Here is a 15,801-nt window from a genome sequence, read left to right on the forward strand (position 1 = left end):
AATGATAATACGGCTGCCCAATTTCAAAACACAGTAAGTGACAAATTTTTAAAAATCGATTTTTTAGTTCCAGTGGAGTCTTGTGAACATGATTTGATGCATATTTCAAAAATTTAATCTTTGACAGTTACTGCACACAAAAAAAAAAATTCTCGACTGAAGGTAAATATTCTTGATTCAAGAAAATTTTTTTGGAGACCTAAATTTTCTCAGATAAAGTAGAAATCTTCTCCAACCAAGACGAATTCTCTTGGCTCAAGAAAATCTTGACTTGGTTCCCGAAAACGTTTGTCTTCAAAAATATTTTCTTGACTCAAGATATTCGTTTTTTCTGTGTGTTTAGAAATTGGGCAGCCGAATAGGCTGGGAAAAAAATAAATCAGCGAGTTTTACATTACGAATGTTTATTTATGCAATAGATGGTACAGACAATTTGAGCCCGTCGTACATTTTGACCGGGTTATTTTATATGTTGAATTTTGAATTTGATATGTCATTGGCCTTCCCGCCGTCCGTCCACGTTTCCATGTAACATATCTCTTTATTTTTGTTTTTATTATTAAACATTTATAATATCTGGATGACTGTTCCGCTCTATACAATTATACATACGTTTTATTTAGTCATATTCTGCTAACAATAAGAAAAATATTGGGGATTAATTAATCCATTAATTTTGTTAAGATAATCACATTTTTATTAAATATCCCAAATATTGAATGAATTATTTTAATCATTATTATTAATATTATTATTAAGTGAATACTATCGTTACAGTATACCGACTAATTTATTTACAGACTAGTTCCCAATCCATTTCAATAATTCAAATTTTTTTTAAAATTCCGAATGGACGGTTTTATTTTTTTTAAGATCCTAAACATACACAAAAGACGTTGTATTTTTGCAGTCGTTGACATCGCACTGCTGAATATTATTCGCGCTGCTGATCCATTTTCCGTGACACCGCGCTGATATTGATGTTATTATTTTCCACCTGCCGATTCCTGTAGGTCCCAGTGGATCCTGATTATTCTGACAGTTTCCAGTCTCTGGTTCGCTATGACACATGACACATATTTGTGCACCTATAGAAAATAAGAATCAACATATATTTATTATTACTGTGCCGGTAAAATAAATAAAATATTCTGCATAATCATAAAGTATGACATGAATTTGCTCGACTATTATTTGAATTAATAATTTTTTTTTTTTTTAAATTTATACGCTGGTTTTCGAACGCTTTGTGTACAAGAAAAATTTAGCTCTGCGACGTCAAGTGTGCATTTGGGGAACAGGTCATTAAATAATTATACTGTGGGTAATAAATGACTACAGGGAATAAAGTTTCGTCGCGTAGCATTAGAAATTTATATGCCAGCATTAAAAACTAAACAATAAAAAGTAAAATGAAAAGGTAATTTTATTTGCAATTACTTTGGCTACCGGCAAGACCGTAGAAATAAAGTTAATGAGCGCGAAAAAAAAAATTAGACATCGTTACTGTACGACGTAATTATCGAATGAGCGAGTAGCACACGCGAGACGCGAGAGAAATGTACACGAGGAGGTGATGTATATAAGTTGAGGTCGTAAAGTTTTCTCGGTGTTGCTTCAAGCAGCCTGCAATTAGACGGGGGTTTACGCGGATCACAGGTGTAGGTGCAGCTATCGCAAACACGACTAATGAAATTATGGTTTCGCCGCGATGCAATAAAACCCGATAAATTTTCACCTCCAAATGGAAAAAGGTTAAAAAAAAAAATAATGTTTTATATTTTATCAACTGTATAAATAAGTTAGTAAATCAATAAAATATTAAATGAATAGAGTGGATAAAAATAATAATAATAGTAAATAAAATACAGCAAAGGTTTTATTGGAAATTTTTGCTGCCCACAAATGGAAATCGTAGAAGTGTGTATTTTATTAATAGTTTCTAGTACACTCACAGGAATGTATATTGAATTGCAAATTCTTTCAAATATTCAATATTTACAATGTGAGGAATAAAAATATTTGATATTTAAATGATAAATAGAAATGAAAAAATAAAAGTTTTATTTCTTTGGGACTTTAACAGGAAGATGTTTTTTTAATTGAAAAAAAGTTGTGAATAAATGAAAATATTTGAGTCAAAGTGATGTTATCTTGACAAGCTTGTCAACTAATCTGGTTTGAGAATAACAAATACAAGTAATATATACAAATGTATGATATTTAAAAAACAGGTGCGCACTGAGTAATAAAACATAATTGAAGCATAAGTTATAGATAAGGTTTGTGTGGCTTGCATTGCTGTCACGCGCAATTATGTCGAGCGTGGACACGCAAAACCCAGTTGTTGATAAGCAGCCATCGTAAAGCTGTCTTTTACTTTATCACCCTTGCTGCGTGGGTTGCGTTAAAAAAAAAACAGGTAAAAATAATTAAAAAGTAAAATTAAATAAATAAATAAATAAAGAATGAGAACGGGAGAGAGTGAGGGGAAAAAACAGCAACGCAAACAGAACGTAAATAAAGAGCAAGAGAAAACAAGTATAAAAGGTTGTAAGAGGAGGGGTGTGTGATGAAAGTCAGCAATGTTTTGCTTGAATTAAAATCCTCTCGTAAAACCTCACGGAATAGTGTGAGGACACGAGAAAGCCGGGATGTAAATGACTTTGTTAGCATCCCCGGCCACCTTAGAGAAAACATAAAAAACCCGGACGAAAATAACGTCCCGGGGATTAGCCAGGTTGTAATCAAATTCATTTTAACAACAGCCTCTACCCGCCATATTTTTAGAATTTTAAATAGTCGATGTACTTGCAAACTATTTGAATTTCGCGGGAAAAAAAATTTTAGTAATTTTAAATTAGATTAGGGATGGGCGATATCTATCGATATTTCAACTATCGATGTTTTTTTTCTAAAGTATCGATGTTTTCTATCGATATTTTTTGGAGACGATATATCGATACTCGATAATAGAAAACTAAAACTATCGATGTTACGATATCGATATTTTTTTTTAATTAGGAATGGGCGATATCTGTCGATATTTCAACTATCGATGATTTTTTTCTAAAGTATCGATGTTTTCTATCGATATTTTTTGGACAAGATATATCGATACTCGATAATAAAAAACTAAAACTATCGATGTTACGATATCGATGTTTTTTTTCAATATCGCCCATCCCTAAATTAGATGCTGAGTTTAGATTTTCTATAAGAACTGAATTTAAATGTACAAAAGTATGTCACAAAAAGGGTTAATTAACAATTAGCACGTGGAATGATACCCAAAAATAAAGATGCTTGGGTCACATTGTGTGCTAGGTGGGAAAGAGTAAAAATGCAAGGCAAATATACGAAGAAAGAGCGAAATGCATGATATGAGGGGACTTTAGGACGCCCCGGAAGGAGCCTCGTTGACCCGAAGACTCGACAAGTCGACGAGATTGGTCGAGATGCCTTGCACGACAAACAACTTCTCCTGCGCATCCCTAACCCCTTATGCACTCTCATATTCCGAGTGTTTTTTTTACTCATGATCAAACTCAACTTTTTACTTTATACTCTATTCTTCTTTTATTCAAGCTCTAAAACCCGAACGTTTTATTTAAAACCATCTATAGATATTTATGGAACCTACCGAGTGTTACGCCTGGAAAGTCCTTGCTGCATGCCCTGGACGCCCAAATTACGGTAAAAGCCGAGCACGTTCTGTAAAAATAGAAAAATTTTACATTAAATTCTACTTCAACACTTTACATCAATGGAACGGGTACACATTTAATTGCTAGAGCAGAAAAATATGTTTTTTAATGCATTTTAAATTAGATTAATGTACGCAGTAAATTTTTTTATGCGATAATGAGGCATAGAAAATTTTAGCGAATTATAACTTTGTTTTAAATTTTAAATTTAATTATAAATATATTGTTTAAGTTTATAGAGAACGGTAATGTTTGTGTTTCATTGCTTTTGTTGAGAAACAATATCCTTTTGTCTGCGATATAGATCAGTAGTTGTACGTGACATGCGAAGTATTTTATATTTTTTGAATCTCCTATAGAAAGTCAATAATTTAACGGAAGGTTCGGCTTTGTCGTTCGAGTCTTGAACAGAAAGTACACGACACGTCGATTCGTGTATTATGGATAGTGCACAGGTCGTAAATGTATTGTGAGCATGTTATGTGCATGATCGACAGACTGATGTGTGTACGGTTAAATTAGAAATTGTTATTACATTTACACGAGGAAACGGGGTTTGTTTATGTAATGAGAGTATAGCTGTTATATGTGGACGGAATATTATTTTATACGACAAGATAATATTCGATGCGAACGGATTTAATTGAAAGGTATGATGTATATATCGAGTGGATAATATGATACGGCTGTATTAATTTAAACTAACTATTTCAAACCCATATACATTTTGTCTTGCAGTATTATTACAGCTGAAACCAATCTTGTACGTAAACACTATACCGAATATTGGGAGTGAAATTAGTATCTGTAGAAAGTGGTTTTAATTTTAAATGGAATAAAAATTTTCCAAAATGTGCTTAATTAAATTTAATTTGCGTCAATGAAAGTAGCATAGTAATTCTATTACTATTATTGACAAGATTAAATAAATTACTCAACATTAAAGTAATTTACTTGAAAGCAAGAGAATCGGAATCCGTCAGCAAAGAAGAGACATTCGTATACAGATAATTATGTTTTGAATCTTATATCCGGGATAGCGCGAACGCAGTCCCGACTAACAAAAATAATACGTCCGAGATATCCACATTAGGGATATTCGCAAGGGTCAGCTCAACCGTAGTGCAATGGAAGAGCCTCACCCTGGAGGAACCGCCTTCATGATCACGGTATCCTCTACGCCAGGTAAGTATGCTTTTCCGCTCTCAAAAACGGATTTTAAAACCTCTATAACAAGATTTCGGGTAGGGACAAGTAATCCAAGTTGACGCCGCCTAGTAGTTAGTTTATGAACTATGTATATAGAGGAGGCTTGAAAGAATAGGGTATATACAAATTTTCATGAAAATAGTGCTTGGTTTAAAAATAATTATAAATATTATTTCTAACTTTACTAACGATTTTTAAGCAACATTCGATACCAACAAGTCACTTTCATTTTTATAAATTATAAGTGGAATCATATAATGAAAGATATAACAAGCATAATAAAAGATAATTTTTTCAGCCTCTCTTTCTTCCCCGACCCTCTTCTATAAACAGCAGATGTTAATTTCAACTCTCCGTCAGCTAGCACTTATATAAAAAAAAATTATTCAGACGAAAAGGTATTTATAGTCTAGTTGCTTATCTATTAACTTTACTAATAAATTTAGAAACACGTAAAAATCAATAAATGTGCTTAAATAAAAGACCTAGACTCCATTAACACATGGATTCACAGATTTTATTCATCTATTTGATCTATTATCTTATAGTATGTAAGTGGTAAATAGTAATATATATTACTAAAAGTGATTAAAGTTGTCACGAAACTATTAATTACCCATAGATAATTTTAGATGAACATTTATTCATACTCTATAAATCGGTTTGGAATATATAATGTCCGGGATAGCGCGAACGCAGTCCCGACTAACAAAAATTATACGTCCGAGATATCCACATTAGGGATATTCGCAAGGGTCAGCTCGACCGTAGTGCAATGGAAGAGCCTCACCCTGGAGGAACCGCCTTCATGATCACGGTAGCCTCTACGCCAGGTAAGTATGCTTTACCGCTCTCAGAAACGGCTTTTAAAAACTCTAAGACAAGTAACCGTGCCAGAGAAATATATTCCAGTCAAAGCCATCTAGCAATAGTTGAGCGAACTAACGCAAAGTTCATAAATTAACATTGTACTCAATAATATATAATTAACGATATATTATGTAGTACAAGTACAAGGTAATTTAGCGTTTGCTGGAATAAACTTATATAATTGAGGTCGCAAAAGTGATCAGTATTACGTAAGACAATTCTATAGATATTGTATTACCCATTTATGCTGTTATATCATGATCGTGGTTTCCCAGGGGATGCAACAGTCGCGTAAGTTTGTAATTGAGTATCCAACTCGAAGGACCTCAGAACAATAGTCAACAAAAAGCACCAAATTATCCTCAATAATATCCATGACTATGTTTCTTCAGAACCTATTTTTTACTTAAATTCAAAATAAACCCGCACAAAAAATTACATCGCGGTTCTATTCTCACTGTCAGAAGCAATTATTAAATTTAAATTTAAATTTAAATTACAACGACCAACATTTTCATACGAATTAAACTCAATTGAAAAGACTGTTAATAAGTTTTGTCATCTTGGACTCAAGCCAATTATTTTAACTTTAAACAAATAAATCTTTTCAGCAAAAAAAAAAAGTTTACATTTACAAGTTAATGGGTTTAATCTTTTTGTCTCAAACACTTAAACTATATTTTTCTACCTTTCTTATATATAATAAAATTACCGCGAAAATAATTAAATTTGAATATTATAGTTTTTATAGTTTAATGAAATTGAATAAATTTACATATATTTAAAGCTAAGCTAAAGATTAATATTATCAAAGTGAATTTTATACACAAATTCTAATGTTATGTAACTATGAACGTCTAACGTATTTGGCGCCAGGATCACTACTTCGTATTCGTGCAATTTCCTTTCACAAAATTACTCTGCAATCATTTCTATACATAGAAATTCTCTTATAAATATATGTCGACAAATATGTACATATATATAGACATATACTCTGGTATATTCACATACAGATATATATGCATACAATAGGAAGGAAGGAAATATTTGATCCACAGCTTTGAATTTCTCTTAGATCTACACATATAATTTTCCAGTGCTGAACTTATGTATCATTTAAAATCTAGAATCCAGTATATATATAATATATGTATAAATCATAAAACTTACCCTTGTTTCGTCTCGATTGTTGTTTCATTTAGCTCTGGATTCATCTCATGCCATGTCGTGAGCAGAGTCACGTCTAAAATTTACAAAAGAACACGTGTTCTATTAAATATTATAAAATCAACGTTACTTTAATCTAAAATACTAATTAATTATATAGTATGCAAGGCTGGCTGCGTATATGGAGTCCTTTGTTTGAGAACTCTTTAAACAAAATAAATTTAAAATAAAAAGTTAAAATTCATAATTCGTAATTATTCATAAAGTCTAAATAAATAATTAATTAAACAACTGTGGGGGTCGTAATAAAAACTTACTGCTTTTATATAATGACTCTCTTTCCCAATGACGACATCCAACGTGTTCTTGACATACCCTAGATTGCTCTAATTGCGGACAATGTTTCCCACCATTTTGTTTCGACTTTGTAACGACACGTATTCTACTTTGAATACCGACCCCACATAAATTATCACAAACTGACCATGTTCCCCATTCACTAACTTCACAGTCGACTACTGTAAAAAGAAAATATAATTGCCAATTATTATTATTATTATGATACAAAGAATGTTAAGAACTTGAATAATTATAGAAATGAATTATTTTCTCAATGTAACTTTAAGGAAAACTATTTCGACTTTCATGAATTAGTAAAAGTCAACGTCAGACACATAACTTGGTCGTAATGAGAAATATTGCATTTGGTCTCAACTCTGAAAAGTTATTTGACGAATAACACAATTATAGTCAAAATTTCAAAGATTAACTTTAAAAGTTAACTATAATTTTCCCTACACTAAGTAACTAATATAATTATATATATAAAATTAGCTTTCACTCAATTAAAATTAATATTCACTATTCAATGAACATACAACTGCTCTCTTAAAAATTATATTTTTAATTTATACCGACAGTTTTTAATCAACAAAATATTGCTTCGAAAAATATATTTACGTCATCGCGGTCTCATGGCGTCAATCTGAGAAAATCCTTTTGAGAAGTCTGCGCTCAAGAGCTTTAACCCGGCACCATCGATCAGCCGATCAGTCTTTTCGACAGGAGCTGTGCTTGTGAAAGACACTAAAGAAATAAAAGATAAAAAAATATATCGTACAGCTCGGAGCTAGAGGAGCGAACGCGGAAATGCTACAACTTTTTTTTCAAAAACTTTTTTCACTTAGCACGTGGCAATCCCCTATCAATTGATTCCAGACCCGGAATTAAAAAAACCAAATACATCTGTGTCTGTGTTTCAATATATATATATTTACTCATGCGTATAAAATATATTAACTTTTTATTCAGCGTACAATAGATCACAGTAAATCGAGCTGAAATCCCGAAAACCGATACGCCAGCCCGGTAATTAAAGTAAAGTAAAAAAGTTAAGTGACGTTCCACTCAATCTTTTAAAATGACGGATGAAGTTTTAACCCGTCCCCGAGTGGTTCTCTGGCTCCTTTTTTTTCTGGCATGTGAGCTATATATCGTGAAAAGCCTCACACGTGTATATACACTCGGAAGAATTTATGGGCGTATATGCATCAGGACACTTGGAAATATAGTGTCGAGATATAGCGCAACGTTGATCCTGTGACGCTGTATATCTTGGATATATGTGTTCAAAACGGCTATACCACTTTATCCTTTTTTCTACTCATGTCTCTTTTTAGAGCAGCCACTCTTTTACCAGTGCAGAGGACTGTATACACAGCTCTATATAAATAAATCCCAAGACGACTCGAGTCTTAAGGGAGTTGGGCTTTTCTTTTACCAACACCCGTAAAATTTCATATGCCGCAAGACTACGCGAAATAAAATGCAAGATCCGCTTTCTCCTACTGTGGGAGTTTAACCAGATGTGTCTTCATTTATTGTGAAATGTGTCCTTTTAAAGGGGGATTTGATTTCTATACTTGCTTATATCTGTATATATGTATCATATATATCGTAAATCTGATATAACCGATTTTATTCCAAAGTATGTTACGTTTTATTGTGGAGTTTATTTTCGATTTATAATAAATTTTGTTGAGTCGCTCGTAAATCTTCAAACGTATCAATAATCCGTTTAATATTTATTGTATTTATTTTCATTATTTAATAACTATAAATTATACTTTTTATTACCGTGAGTTATGTGAAATTGGGAATACCATTATCTGGTAAAATATTATTTTATAATTTAATTTTTATGCTTTTATTGAATATATATATGTTTAAAATTATATTAATTATTTTACTGTATGAAACTAAATTCATTTATTACTATGGGAAAAATATGAATGAATTCATAACAGGCCTACATGTGCATGACGTGTTTACTCAATAGTGAATTTTAATTATCGCGATGATGGATTGACGTATTTTTTAGCCGCTCAATGGGTTTATCAATCGGCTTTTTTTTACACAATCAATTTTCTCGTCAATTATTTTCCGACATACTAAAGAGCTTTTAAAAGGCAATCTCTATATTTGCTTACATAAAAAAAAAATTGATAATAATAATAATAATAATAATAATAATTTTTATTATTATTATTGTAATAGGGGAAGGGGGGGGGGCAAAAGGAGGTAGGGTAGGCAAAACGGGGTACCTCCAAAATTTGATAAAAAAAAATTTTATATTTTAAATGGTTTTTAAACATTCCAAAATCACTTCTGTGAATATAATTAAGCGTTACTTTGAATTTTTTTCGATAAACTTTTTCAAAAATTAATTGTCAGTTGAAAAATATTAATGACGTTTGTTTTATGATAAAAACTATGAAAAATTTTTTTTTTCCTTTTGAATCCAATAAACATGTAAAAAATAATTTTTCTTCATGTAAATTACTTAAAAAAAAATTCAACTCAATCAAATTCGTTTAAAATCCAGAAATTTTTTTTTTTTACCTTTTTTAGGGGGTACCCCATTTTGCCCGCAGAAATGAAAAATTTTTTTTTTCAACGGTAACTGAAAATTTCTTCTATTTACTTTGAATATCATTAAAAAAAAAAGATTTAGCGTATTTGAGTCTTCGAAAACTTGGTATTTTCTTAAGTACCCCCTTTTGCCCCTCCCTCCCCTATATCTATAATTAAATATTGTTATTGGTATTAAATTGGTAATTGAATAAAACTCACCACTACAAGTTTCACGAAAATCATTACAGCAATCATTTAATTTAAGACAAGCGTGATCGCAGTAACAGGGTTTATCTTTAGGGCTTTCGATAATAGCATTTGGTGAAACTTTTTGAATAACACACCCGGAATCGCGGCCTTGACAGCACAATTTCGCAGCTCTGCAACTACCCCCGGCGCTTTTGTCCACCAAAGACACGACAATAGCCACCAAATATTGCGCGAATTTTAATTTCTTCATTTTTTATAAATAAAAAAACAACACAAATAATTTTAAATGAAATTTCAATTGCTCGCTATTGAGTTTTTGAGTAAAACCAGCTTTCACTTTCACTCGGATATTTTTAGGAGACTATTAAATTTTGCAGTGACAAAAAAAAATTAATACCGAGGCTTATTGATTTTTCTAATTACGAAGTACGAATGTACACAAGTTAAATCCTCTTATTCTGTTGTTTCGTTTTATAAAAAAATTTTGTTTTTTAAAAGTCATGGCAAATCACGTTACTCACACGTTAATTAATGCTTTCATGACACACAATTACTGCTGTCTACCGTAAAACTTTTGTACACGTTTAAATCACTTTTAATTCCGCGATAATATAATCAAGCACTTTTATTTTTTTTTATTTTATTCTCAAATGTATTTAACTCTGTCTGCTACCAATTTATTAAATTTACAAATTGCAGTTTAAAATTTAATTAATAACTTTGAATAAAATTTATTTAAATAAATATCAAATTTGAAAAAGTTATGAAAATAATTTCTAAGTAATAAGTAAAAAAAAATTTTTTTATTCCAAGTAATTTTAAATATTAAATAAAAATATAAAAAAAAAATAAAATGAAGTTGGTTTGTTAATAAAGAAGTCACTGGAGGTAAATTATGCTGGAGAATTTCCCAAGTAAAGTCTTCTTAGTGAACTCTCGCTTCGATGTAAACCAACTAACGCAACCCCTAGCAGATTTGCCGCTTCTTGTTCGGTCTCTGATATGAAAAATTTCTGCGCATGCCCAACATCCCTTCCGAAGGATTCAAACTAGCTGTTTCGCTACTATTATATGTTTTTTAATATAAATAAATATTTAAATAAAATAGATTAGTTTTTCATATTCAACGATTCATTATTTGGATAATTAATTTTTTAAATTTAATTAAAATTTTTTTAATAAACCGAGCAGGACTGACGGAGAGCTTTTATGGAGGAATTTCATGAGTAAATTAAACGGTTGATGTTAATGAGATTTACTTATTAATCGTTAATGAGAATACAGTGACAATGATATTGTTGACAGGTGACAATTAATAACTCAGGGTTTATTTTGCTGGCGCACTGGCGTCAAAATAAATGGAACATGCAGCCAGGTGACAGGACTAAGGGATGTTAAGGTATGACCGAGTCGATATAACTGTAATAACTTGCTAAAATATTCGCTACCCGCTACGATAAAAGGGATCATCTAATGAGATTACATATAAAAAATGGAATTCTACTGTATAATTCTATTATTATTTATTTATTTCAAGTTGAGATAAAATTGATTATTTAAAATACGTTCTTATTATTTTTATGGTAATTACTTTATATTAATGGTGCATGGTTTTAATAAAACTATTTTAATGACTGCGAATGTATACCGTAAAGTATGATTTCATAAAAAGTTTTGGCAAAATTGAACAAGTACTTTTCAATGCGGTTCAATAAAAAAATTGATCAACAACCTCATTTATAAATGAAATGACTTAGGAACAGAAAATCCAACAATATATTTATTTTTCTCATTTTGCTGCTTTAACAAATCTTAGAATATTTAAAATCAGAAATTTAATTTTGTAGAATTTTTGTGATAATTTGGAAACCGACAACAGTTAGTAACAGAATTTTTCAGCAAGAGACGATTGAGACGATCAAAAAATGTTACTGACTTCGTCTAAAGATCGTTTTAATTTTTTACCATTCATTTTATATATTTATTCCAAGACAGGTTTTGATTTTAAAAATGTTACGTTTAGAATAACGGTTATTTTCGCATTAAATTGAATAATTTTTTCTAACTCAAGATAATTTAAGTCAAAAATATTGTAAGATTTAAAACAATTTTATCTATGGAAAAAAAGAGCGAAAGAAATTCTCTTAAATTATTTTTGAAATATTTTATGTCCGGGATAGCGCGAACGCAGTCCCGACTAACAAAAATTATACGTCCGAGATATCCACATTAGGGATATTCGCAAGGGTCAGCTCGACCGTAGTGCAATGGAAGAGCCTCGCCCTGGAGGAACCGCCTTCATGATCACGGTAGCCTCTACGCCAGGTAAGTATGCTTTTCCGCTCTCAGAAACGGCTTTTAAAAACTCTAGGTCACCTCTCTATTCCAGAAAATATATTTCTGTCCCACGTCATCTAGCGTTCACTCGACGAAACAAGGCTTTCCAAGCAACAGTAGACAGCTGTAGAAAAAGACAGAGACAGACGAACAACTAAACATGTATAATACGACCGTTAAACGAACTTATGACTCGCTTATTGATTTCGTTTATAAATAATTTTTTTATCACTTACTAATTAAATATTCAAATAAAAAATACGCATGACTTGAAAAATATTTATTAGTATGGTAAAATAATTAATGGAGTAACTGATTACATACACAATAATAATTATCGTATTTAATTTCATATCCGAGCAGATATAATTAAAATAATGAATAATTATCATGAGTGGCTGAAACTGACGGTTGATTAAACTTTATTGTTATTAAATAAAATTGATTTATTTTTATTGAGTATAATGTAACATTCTGTGTTATTTTAAGTAATTTAATGTCCTCTATTTTCGTTTGAGTACACGCTTGTTGTTTATTTTCATGTAATATTTACAAAGGGTTGTATGTAATTATTTAATCGATTGTCCAAACAAACCAGAGCTGGTCAAACTAGTTGATCGTGACTTTACTGACCAAAGTCCTGGTTTGGTCATGTTAAGAAAATTTCTGATCACTCATTGCATCCAAACGAAATTTTTAAATCGTAAATAAACAGATGTTTGTCAATTGAATATCGATAATAAATTTCCAGAGGGTATATATATATATATTTTATTTAATGTGATTTTACTAAATTTTTTTTCCATTTTTTTCCAAAATTTTTTCTTTTTTTTTAAATTTAAATTTTAATTTTCAAATTTAACATCATTTATACACTGATAGAAGGATTTCTTTGTATTTAAGAAATCATTTCTTAAACATCATTTCTTAGCATTTAAAAAATATTTCTTAGTATTTAAGAAATATTTGTTAAATACAAAGAAATATTTGTTAAATACAAAGAAACATTTTTTAAATACTAAGAAATGATTTCTTTAATATAAAGAAATATTTTTTAAATACTAAGAAATCCTTCTCAGGATTTCTTAGCATTTAAGAAGATTTCTTTGTATTTAAGAAATCATTTCTTAAACATCATTTCTTAGCATTTAAAAAATATTTCTTAGTATTTAATAAATATTTCTTTGTATTTAACAAATATTTCTTAAATACTAAGAAATATTTTTTAAATACTAAGAAATGATTTCTTTAATACAAAGAAATATTTTTTAAATACTAAGAAATCCTTCTATCAGTGTACGGTCTAAAGTAGAATATACTTGCATCAATTTTACTGATGAGCCCAGCAAGTATATTCGGGGCGAAACCGTTTTAAAATATAGTAAATTCAAAATTTGATTTTATTCGATAAATGTATTTATTACAGTGCGTACTAACACAGAGAGGTTGTCCACATGTATTTATTAATACGATGAATTTAATCGAAAAAGTCTATAAACGGGACCAGAAAAGCCTTGATTCCTTAACAAAAAAAAAAAAAAATATATATATATATATATATATAATTAGGTATGTAAATAATATTTATAATTTGTGTCGGAAATTTGGGTATAGTAATCGTGAATTAAAAACAAATCAATTTATTTATCAAATAATATTTCGAATAGACTATTTACTAAAAATAATATCCAATAAAATAATTTATTAGGATAAAGATTAAATTTTGTATAGAGAATTTAACAATTCGCTCTGAAAAGTTTAATCGATTACATATTTAGTTAAGACAACAAATATAATATTTAAAAATATGATTAATTTTCATTGTAATGAAAATTCAATTAGTGTGGGATAATAAACCGATAACCTTTTATGGTATACCAAAATTACTAGACAATCAATTAATTTATTCAGTATTGTATGATAAAATGTAATTAAAGACAAACGATTATTCGTGTTTTATCTAAAAATTATTTTACGGGGATATTCATTTAATTCTGTTATTAATAACGTGTTAAAATTATTTATAATTATCGATCAAATTAATTTATTGTTAATTATAATTTTTTTACCACTTCATATAACTTTTGTTATTAAATATTTTAATTAATTAATTTTTTTAACATGCGCTCTTATTAATTATTTTATACAATTTAAAGTTTAAAATTAACCTGATATTAGTGGCGAAGTTATTCAACTATTATGATAATTTTTAGCTAGACCTTTTTTTGACATAAAAGTTTTATTTTAATTCACTTATTCATTTTTTTTTTTTTTTCGGTAATTAAATTATTTTATTTGTCGAAAATAATTTTATTGAATTTATTTTCAAAACACGTAAACAAATTCAATTATCAAATAATAATTATTTTTTTCTATTTAAATGTGTACATCTATGAGTGATTTTTAGAAATAGTGAACAAATTATATCGTTAGTACAATTAGTCGACTTGAAAATAATATCAAAAATTATTTAGTTACATTTAAATTGAGAAATATACAAAACTTAATTTTATTTAAGTTCTAATTATTCAGAATCGACTCTTATTATATGACTTGAACTCTTCGTTTCATCTTCAGTTAAAATTAATGTGAATGTGCAAATTTAATTCTACTATTAAAAGTAGAAATATTTCATAGTTAGGTGAAATATTCGAAATTTCGAATATATCTTGAGAATTATGTATTAAGTTTGAATTATTTTATGTCCGGGATAGCGCGAACGCAGTCCCGACTAACAAAAATTATACGCCCGAGATATCCACATTAGGGATATTCGCAAGGGTCAGCTCGACCGTAGTGCAATGGAAGAGCCTCGCCCTGGAGGAACCGCCTTCATGATCACGGTAACCTCTGCGCCAGGTAAGTATGCTTTTCCGTTCCCAGAAACGGCTTATAATACTTCTAGAATCCGCCACGCGCAGGGAAAAACCTTGCGATTATGCGCAGCCTCACAGCAGTTGCTTGTACTACACTTCATACTTTGAAACTCGATTCCCTCTCACACACTTCCAACCCTCCATTACTTTACACCGCACTAATAACCCATATTATATATACTGTACAAAATCCCTAATTTCGAAATCAATAGTCTAATTCAACAGACTGTTATCTTTTGTATTTTCGCATTAAAAATTTAGCATCATAGTTTAAATAAATCTTAAACTATCGATAAAAAAAATGAAAAAAATTTCTAATAGTAATGCAAATAGATAAAAAGCAATCTTCTCTGTCCATCAAAGCACTTGACCCAAATGCAAATTCGTGAGCTATAGACAAACACTCTATACTCTATGCTTTACTTTTTTACTCATGTTAAACTCACGGTCAATTTAAAGTATAACCGTTATCCATTAGTCCAATTTATCTCTAATTCTTAAATTGAAAA

At 29.9% G+C, this 15,801-nt stretch overlaps 1 protein-coding gene and 4 non-coding genes across 5 annotated transcripts; all 5 read right to left on the reverse strand.

The window, feature by feature from the left end:
* Positions 1-623: 623 nt before the first annotated feature.
* LOC130663574 (somatomedin-B and thrombospondin type-1 domain-containing protein-like) lies at positions 624-11,044 on the reverse strand. Its single transcript, XM_057462867.1, has 5 exons — positions 10,089-11,044; positions 7,274-7,474; positions 6,960-7,032; positions 3,644-3,714; positions 624-1,088 (listed from the first exon to the last, which is right to left on the reverse strand). Exons 1-5 carry the CDS (start codon positions 10,327-10,329, stop codon positions 877-879), a joined length of 798 nt encoding a protein of 265 aa, XP_057318850.1. The 5' UTR covers positions 10,330-11,044; the 3' UTR covers positions 624-876.
* Positions 4,739-4,900, reverse strand: LOC130664355 (U1 spliceosomal RNA). The gene has a single exon (XR_008989390.1). It is a non-coding gene; the product is annotated as a U1 spliceosomal RNA (small nuclear RNA).
* On the reverse strand, positions 5,596-5,757 carry LOC130664293 (U1 spliceosomal RNA). Its single transcript, XR_008989334.1, has one exon. It is a non-coding gene; the product is annotated as a U1 spliceosomal RNA (small nuclear RNA).
* A 1,206-nt stretch (positions 11,045-12,250) lies between the features above and the next one.
* LOC130664294 (U1 spliceosomal RNA) lies at positions 12,251-12,412 on the reverse strand. The gene has a single exon (XR_008989335.1). It is a non-coding gene; the product is annotated as a U1 spliceosomal RNA (small nuclear RNA).
* A 2,709-nt stretch (positions 12,413-15,121) lies between these two features.
* On the reverse strand, positions 15,122-15,283 carry LOC130664292 (U1 spliceosomal RNA). The gene has a single exon (XR_008989333.1). It is a non-coding gene; the product is annotated as a U1 spliceosomal RNA (small nuclear RNA).
* Between the last annotated feature and the right edge of the window lie 518 nt (positions 15,284-15,801).

Source organism: Microplitis mediator, chromosome 2 (assembly GCF_029852145.1).
Source record: "Microplitis mediator isolate UGA2020A chromosome 2, iyMicMedi2.1, whole genome shotgun sequence".
In the NCBI taxonomy this organism is placed as follows: domain Eukaryota; kingdom Metazoa; phylum Arthropoda; class Insecta; order Hymenoptera; family Braconidae; genus Microplitis; species Microplitis mediator.

Bases quoted from the DNA above. Each gene is read 5' to 3' on its own strand.
- LOC130663574 (XM_057462867.1), bottom strand. From the start codon at position 10,329: ATGAAGAAATTAAAATTCGCGCAATATTTGGTGGCTATTGTCGTGTCT. The intron at 7,475-10,088 runs GTGAGTTTTATT...TTCTTTTTACAG, and splicing joins TTTTCGTGAAACTTGTAGTG to TAGTCGACTGTGAAGTTAGT. The intron at 1,089-3,643 runs GTAGGTTCCATA...TATTTTCTATAG, and splicing joins CTTTCCAGGCGTAACACTCG to GTGCACAAATATGTGTCATG.